General features: G+C 59.8%; 1 protein-coding gene across 1 annotated transcript; it reads right to left on the minus strand.

Annotated features, from left to right (window-relative positions):
* Nucleotides 1-126: 126 nt before the first annotated feature.
* On the minus strand, nt 127-3,000 carry PSPN (persephin). The gene is made up of 2 exons (XM_067560536.1): nt 2,853-3,000; nt 127-1,009 (listed from the first exon to the last, which is right to left on the minus strand). Exons 1-2 carry the CDS (start codon nt 2,998-3,000, stop codon nt 564-566), a joined length of 594 nt encoding a protein of 197 aa, XP_067416637.1. The 3' UTR covers nt 127-563.
* Between the last annotated feature and the right edge of the window lie 5,183 nt (nt 3,001-8,183).

Genomic DNA, 8,183 nt, shown 5'->3' on the forward strand with positions numbered 1-8,183 from the left:
CAGCAGCGGGAGTGCGATCCTAGCCCTCCCTGCCCTCAGTGGAAGAAACCAAATAAATAAATAACTTAGGAATCCATAAATATCTCTTGTGTTGTCCAGCTCTTCCCCTGCGTCTGCACATAGGTGAGGCATGCACACCTCCTCCGGGCGGGATCTTAGACCTAGATCTTCAGAGGTACTTAGGCACCTAACTCCCATTGGTTTCAGTGGAAGTTAGGAGCCTAAATACCTTTGAAGTTCCAGGCCTTAGCAAAGAAGCTAGCATCTCAGCAATGCAAAGAAACAGGACTGGATTGGCAGCTGAGTGGAAGGAGGGGGTTGGCCTGGCGTTGGATGTGTGAAGGGAACGCCACTGTTGTTTTGATGGACATCCCCGGTAGTGCTAGTAGCAGTTCCCTTCTCCCACCCCTAGAGGGAGCCCTTCAGGGGGCAATAGTGGAGGCCCCTGTGCTTGTAGGATCTGTGGGGTGGACTTTGGTCTTCTCTCGGGCTACGGGTTCGAGGGTGTGGGAGGAAGAAACGGTGCCTGCTTTAAAATTAGAGCTACGCCCACACTGCTGACGTCAGCCTATGCAGGAGCAGGCAGAAGCCGAGAGCTTCTCCACCTCGTGCCACTGGTGGCTGTTGTCTAGGAAGGCCACGTCCTCGTAGTGCGTTGGCCGGCAGCAGGGGTCGCCGACCATCTTCTCCTCGCCCAGGGCCGGGATCTCGCTCTTCTGTAGCAGCAAGGAGAGCGTCAGGTCGTGGTTGGTGCGGGCCTTGGGGCAGCTCCCGCTGCAGTACTTGAACAGGATGGTCTCCTCAGAGTCGTAGCCTAGCCCCAGGTCCTTGACACGCAGCAGCAAGCTCCGCAGCTGGCACTCCTGCTCCCCCGGCTGCTCCCACAAACTGCTGCCGGCCAGCGGCCTCCGTTTCTGACGGCTCTTGGCCGGCCCAGGGGAGGCGTAGGGCAGCAGGTTTCTAGAGTCGTCCTGGACGTGCAGGGAAGGTCCCTTTGGCAAGTGCGTCTCTGAAATAGAGAGAGAGAGATCACGCCAAGCCGGGGAGGGGTGTGGAGTGCATGGACCGGACCAGGAATCCCATGTGCAGTTCCACCCTCCAGCATATCAGAGACCTCCTTGACCAGGGAAGGGGGTAGCTCAGTCTGCCCCTATTGTGATCAGCTACCACTGGGCAAAGGGGATAATCCCTGTCTGCCATTGTGCGCCTCAACTACAGGGTGAAGTTCTGGACAAACTCAACGCTGGGGAGATGGAAACGCTTTGCAGGTAGATCAGAGAGCAGCAGCTGGAGGGAGGGAGGGAGTTAGAGTGACGGCTCCCGTAGAGCTTAGCCGAATAGCAGCCCAACGGGGACAAGGACCATCCTCGGGGTAGTGGAACAGAACAGGAGCAAGGGAGATCTGGGCTGGCTTTTGGGGTGGCTGGTTGTGGAACGGTTTCCTCTAGAGAAGCTGGCGGAAGCACCGTCAATGGGATCTTTTAATACTGAGACTCGATGCTGGGTTTTTTGCCCCGTGTAGTTTTAAGCGACCCATTGGGGAACCCGTTGATTCTACAGGAGGCTAATCAGACCCTGCACACCGTGATCTTGGGTGGGTGAGCTGGATAAGTCGTGGCTGTCGGAGGTTTTGTACTGTTAGGATCCCTGGGTACAAGGGGAAGACAGGATCTGTTGTACCCACGCAGCTGGCTCAATATCCCCACTGTGCTGTATCAGACCAAGAAGCCAGAGAGTCCCATATCCTCCCCTGTAGGTTCAAGCCAATAGGCGTCTGGTCTCACATCCCCCCTCGTTTGTTCAGACCAGTGAGTCCTATCGTCCCATATCCCTGCTGCCCCAGATCAGATCAATGGTCCATCCCATTTGGCCTCTTGACTCTTCGTGACCTACGCCAGATGCTTCAGAGTAAGAGACTAAATCCACAGTGGCTGGTGGTGTAATAATTGGGCTGTGGGCAGGGGCAGTGTCTTCCTGACCCCCATTGCTGTTGCTCACCTCAGGCCCTGAAGCATGAGGATTGATGGGCTTTGTACAGTTAATTAAGAATGATGCTATTTATAGTGAGCTGAGGGATGGGTTTAACAACCCCACCCACCCACAGATCTACCCAGACCTTTATTCCGTACTCATCTCTTGCGGTATCTGAGCACCTATAGTGTGCTGTCTCCTAGGGATCAAGCAGATTTATGGCAGTAATTTCCCTCATATCTACCAGACAATACTGCACATCCCCTAGCTTATGCAGGTCTTTCTGATGCTCCGCTCTCTTGGTCTGCCGTTCAGATGGCTGGGGTTAGAGATCAGAATTGCTCAGTCTAATCCAATTATTTTATTTATATATAAATGACACAGTGGGGCTAACCCCACCTGCAGCCGCGCCACTAGCTAATCCCTGCGGTGGCAGTTTTAGCAAGAGTGAACCGAACTCTTCTCCTTGCCAGGGGGAAAATTCATCCTTCTGCTACCCACTCTGCCTGTGGTGAGCATAGAGGCAGTACTCAGAGGAAGGGAGGTACAGTGGTTAGGGCACTAGCCTAGGGAGACCCAGGTTCAATTCCCACCTCCGCCACCGATTCATTGTGTGACCGTAGCCACTCTGTGCCTCAGTTTCCTCATGTGTACGGTAGGGATCGTAAGGCCGTCCTGTCGCCCAGGCAGGTGTAGGGATAAATACACTAAAACTTGGGCAGTACCCGGATGCCTCAGTGATGGGTCTCCAGGACTTGATGCTGGTTTCCCTTAGCCCAGAAATGGCTGAGGTTGGGAGAAACAACTGCATGAACCAGGAGCCTGCCCCCTCCGCCCTGGCAATGCCCAGCCTGTGAATAAGAGCAGAAAGTGTCGCATACCTAGGAGCGCCCAGAGCAGGTCCCTGATGCTGGTACCTGGCTGTTGCTCTTCCGTCTCCATGGGCCCTTTGCCGTCCACTGGCTGGGAGACAATGGGTCTGACCAGGAGGATGAGCGAGACGCTGCAGAGAAGCTGGGATAAGTCCATCCTTCCCCAATTAAGCCGGGTTGGCTTCTGGAAGGAAGGTGGCTCATGTCTAATTTATATCCTCCTTGGGATGGCCCCGGGGGGTTGGCAGGGGCGGTGTTAACTCTTCGTAGCCCTTGAAACATTACATGCTGGGCAAAATGCAGGGCGGGTTTAAGGGTGCTGGAAAGAGACTGATTCCTAGCGGAGTCTCTAGCGTTGGTGTCTGGATCCCTGCATTCAATCCAGTCTCTCTTTTGCAGTCGGTATAGGGTCTTCTCCTGTGGACGTTAGGATCCTTGCAGGCTGAGCTGGCTAGGTGAGGAACAGCAAAACAGCTGAGGGCTGCACTCAGAGAAGGTAGATTCCTCCTGCTCAAGTCACCCAGTCCCCGGGTCATGGGACTGAAAGTGACGTTAGATCTGTTGGGTTTGGGGTTAAATCCGCGGCCTCCTTGCCGCATCCGAAAGGGTTAACCAAAAATCTTGGGGGAAAAAAAAGCCCAGGATACTTGAATGGAAATTCCTGGACTTGATTACACCCAGATCTGCTGTGCAAATACCTTTGGGGGGAGAGCGGGGGGAGATGGCAGGGGGATTGTACATAAATTATAGGGTCGCGGCAGGGGTGGGTTAGGGTAACACTGTGCAACGCCTTGAGCCGGCTGGTAACAGAGTGCGAGTAGAGCATGAGTGCGGCTGGCCAGCCGAGCTGCCCAAGCGTGTGTCTGTCTGGCGAGACGGCCGGAAACAGGGGGACTCCTGGCCCTGATGGATGGGATGGAGCTGGGATTTACTGGGCTTGACTTGGATCAGGCAGGGTTTCCTCTCCCAGCGCTGCTCAGCCTCCTCGAACTTCCCTTTCCCACAATGCAGCGCAGGGGGCACTTGCCACAGACGACCCTCCAGCTGGGGTCACGGAGGAGGCAGTGGGTGGCATCAAGTTCTCTTTGCTCTTCCCCGGCCAGAATTCCTCCCGAGAGCACTTTGCCTTCTCCCTGCCCCGTCCCTGCTTCAGGGGCAGATCTCTGCAGCATTCCTTTGGCAGTCACCGCAGCTCCCCGGGCGGGGTGCCGGGCTAGATAAAGGGGAGAGGAAGAGGTGCATCGAAGCCCTTGCTGTGCATCCAAACCCCTTTGGCTCTTGTAAGTGGGGAGCTCCCAGCTTAGCTCTTCACAGCCAGGCAGCCTTCGGGACAACCAGGTATCCAGAGAGCAGAAGGGCCCCGTTTTTCAGGCCAGGCCACGGAAGGCGAGCTAGCAGAAGGCTGTCACAGGCAGCGTGGGGCTGTCTGGTCCCAGCCTGGAGCCCCGCAGGAAGGGGGTGTCTGGCGCTTGCCTAGCGCTAGGGCTGGCTGCTCTGTGTGTGCCGCAGAAAAGGGGCGAGTGGAGAGCTGGTGACCGCCCCAGAGCTGAGCGCTTTGGAGGGAGCCCGTGCCCTGTTCCACTTAGATGCGTCTTCCGCTTCTCAGGAGCCAGCCCTGCCTGGCCTGTGGGAGCAAGGACTAGAGGGCTTTCCCCCCTGCAACGTCCAGGGCTCAGGCTGGCCAACTGGCTTCTGTCTCTCCAGCTTCCTGCCTCCCCCAAGCACTGCCTGGGGATGAATCAGAGAGAGACAATCCCATGACGTCACCTGCACCATCCCCGCTGCCTACGCTGCGGCCTGCGTGTGACTCAAGCACCAGGGCTCCCCTGCGCCGTGGCCTGCTCTAACCCTTCCTGCTACTCAGCCCCTGATCCTTTGCCGGGTTGGCCCTCCCGCCCCATTGGGGTCCTCACACTCAGAGCACCTCCTTGGAGGCCTAGTCCAGAGCTTCAGTGCCCGCCTCACAGTGCCGGGAGATTCAGGCTCGACGTTAGGAAAAGCTTTGTAACTCGCAGGGCAGGCCAGCTCTGGACCAGGCTCCAACGGGGCGTGGGGATCCCCCATCTCTGGAGGTTTTTAGGAGCAGGCTGGACAAACACCTGCCGGGGCTGGTCTAGGTTGACATGGTCCTGCCTCAGTGCAGGGGGCGGGACTTCCCGAGGTCCCGCCCAGCCCTCTAGGGTTCTTGCTTGGCCCATGGGGCCAAAGAAGGGAGGCGTCATTAAACCCGAAGGCCTGCCTGGGTCACTCGGCCCCCTCTGGGCTGGGGCACAGCCACGCGGCAGTGCTGCCGGCCGGGGTGGAGCTGTAGGTGGTGTTTACAGCGGAACCAGGAGCTGGGATTTTGGCCAGACCCCCAACTCCGCAGAAAGGTTGTGGAGTCCAGCGCGCACACGACAGGCTGACGCTTCACGCCAACGCCTCGCCCCGGCCTGGCGTCAGCACCTCGGCGTGAGCCGCCGTCCCCCTCTCCGTGCTCCCCGGGGTTCTGTGCTGCAGGGCGAGGGCTCCCCTCCCACACCTGCGAGCACACGGGGCTCAGACTATGAGCCGCCCCCATTTCCTAGGTAAAGCCTATAGGTTTCTACCACACGTCCCCTGTAACTAGGGGCTGCAGGGCCTCTGTCATGCCTTGGGTGACACTTGATGGTCTCCCCCAAGGGCAGCTCCAGCTGGAGTCTGCTTAGCCGGAGAGCTACCGCCGATCCCCCAGGGAGCTGGTCGGGGGAATCTCCCATCATGCCCCTGCTCCGAGGCAGGTAAGAGCCGGGGGATGGCCGGGCTGACACTCAGCTGCTTCCACTTGTGCCGGGAATGCGGCGGGAAAGGTCAGCGAAGGAGGAAGAGGAATTTGGGGGCGGGGGGGAACGAGCAGCCGTCTGGTTCCTGGCTTAGTCCTGCTGTGTATGGAACGTCTCCCTGAGCCGGGCCGAGGCAGGGGGATTGCACGCAGCGTTACAGGCCCCAGGGATAAATCAGCACCGGCGCTGACAGGAGAGGGCTCTGCACCGTCTGGGACTGGGGCCGGGCGAGCACATTCCTTCCACTCCTTCCTCCGCCGGCCGTGCCAAGGGCAAGCAGGGCGGCGAAGCCAGGCCCTGCCAGGCTAGAGGGGAGACAGCAGGAGGGGAAAGCCCCAAGCGGGACGACAATGGCCGAGGCTTGCGAGGGGTGGGGTGTGGTTAGCTGGGGAGTCAGGCTAGCTGGGTTCTAGCCCCAAAGGGGAGCGGGCTGTGGTGGTTCCTAGACACACATCATGACTGCCTCCCCCTCAGGCGTTCGCAGGGCACCCGAGGCTCTGATTTGCAGCGCTGCATGTGCCCCCGACATGCCATGAAGAACAAAGCGGTTCAAAACCCTGACAAACCCCACCAGGAAGCCTGGGAAAAACCAGAAGCTCCGCTGTGGCGGGCTCTGTGACATAATGCTGGGATTGCTCTTTGACCAGACTGCCCCACTGGGCTGGCTCGGGGGGGGAGACACAGCTGGCCCGAGCCTGCGGAACTCACTGCAACTAGACACGGGCACGACCACAGGCCTCACCTCGTACACAGCCACATGCAGCATTCGGCTCTTCCCACCTGCTCCCGAACACTTTGGCGCCGGCTCCCATTAGTCAGATTCTGTTATGACGGCCACGTAACGTGTGTGTGTGTGTGTGTGTGTGTCCGTCCGGGGGGGGGGGGAATGTAATGGAGCTAGCGCCGTGAAGTAACCCCCCCCCCCCCCCCCCCCCCCAACCTCTCCAAGCTGCTGGGACATGGCACCATCGTGCAGTCAATGTTCTTCTTGATCTCGCTCGAGGGGGCGGGGGGGTCATTAAACCCATTAAGCCTGAAAGGTATTTAGGCACCTGACTCTGAGAGTTAGGCACCAAAATACCTTTGAGGAGTCAGGCTTCAGCAAGTCCCGGCCTGGTAGACAGACCAAAGCCCTGCTGCCAACAAGGCCCGGGGGGGGGGGGGGGGGAAGCCTGGCAAATAGCTGCGAGGCGAGGCTGGGGGGGGGGGGGGAAGGGGGGTTTGCTGGCAGCCACCTCTGCCCACAGCTGGGCACTAGGGAGCAGCCGGAGGCCGGCTCAGGTGTTATCTCCTCTCCCAGTCCCGGGGGTTATTTTTATCAGCGAGAGTTGGTGGTTGGGGGGGCAGATGCCCACGGAAGCAGCGCCCCCCAGCTCTCCAGCCAGCCAGGCTAACGAGAGCAGCATGTGGGGAAAGGCGCGAGCAATGCAAGGAATGCCGGGGCTGCGCCAAGGGCTGCCGGAGTCACCGGGGATAAATCAAGGCTGGGTTTCCCTTTCCGCGCCCAGGGCTGATGGCGGCCGGGCACTGGCTGCAGCGGGACGGGCGTTGCCCACGAGTGTTTACACCTTGCTGCTTGGTCGGGGGGACGCATGGGTTCAGGCCGGCCTGACCAGGACCAGCACGCCATTGTACAGCGTGGGGAAACTGAGGCACCACTGGGGGGATGGGGGGGGGGCTACCTGCACAGCAACATAGTGGTAGAGCCAGGATTGGGACCCTGATTTCCACCCCCCCCCCCCCCCGCTCTAACCACTCAGCTTCACTCCCCTCCCAGAGCTGGGGTAAAACCCAGGAGCCTGACACCCAGCCCAGGCCTGTCACAGTCATAGCTGGGGCTGGCCCAATTCCAGGGTAAATGGGGCCGGGGTTGCCCCGGCTCTTCCGTCGCCGGCAGGGGCCGCAGACAGAGCGAGGCAGCTGGTAGCCTCCCCGTAGCCACCAAAGCCACTGGGCCCCGCTCCTCGCTCCCTTCCAGCAGCACCAGCCGGGTGAGCACATCAGCTCAGGGCTGCCACCCTCCCTGCCCCTCGCTTCTCCCCCTTCCTGCTGCCTTGCCCCCAGCTGCCTCTCCAGAGCCAAGCCGTCCCCCTGCCCCATCTGCATGGGCGCTGGGGCCAGGCCAGGAGGGCTGCACACCGGCAGGATATTTATTTAAACACAAGCCGAGCAGCTGGGCTGACTCCGTCGTGCAGCCCCAGCCCCAGCTCCTGCTCCATACCGTGGCTCCAACGTGAGGCTGCCTCGGCCCCGCTGACTCCACGAGCCCCTGGTGGAACAGATGCTGCTTTGGCCCAGAGACGTGGGTGGTGGGGGAAATAAACTACAGGGAGAGGCCAGGAACCAGCGCTGGATCTGCTCCAGCGCCCAGGCAGAGGGGGGCAATACATAGGCTTGGGGGGGCTGGCTCCATCCAGTCCTGGGCAGGGAGTGGCTGGGTCCAGGGGCGGGAATGGGACATGGGGCTTTCCCCCACTCCAGAGCAGTAGTGTCCAAGTCCTGCTTGATGCCAGGGCCTAGGTGGGCGTCTAGCCCAGCA

The sequence above is a fragment of the Emydura macquarii genome, unplaced genomic scaffold, assembly GCF_026122565.2.
Source record: "Emydura macquarii macquarii isolate MOO-44397 ecotype Brisbane River unplaced genomic scaffold, CSIRO-AGI_Emac_v2 contig_2292, whole genome shotgun sequence".
Lineage (NCBI taxonomy): Eukaryota > Metazoa > Chordata > Testudines > Chelidae > Emydura > Emydura macquarii.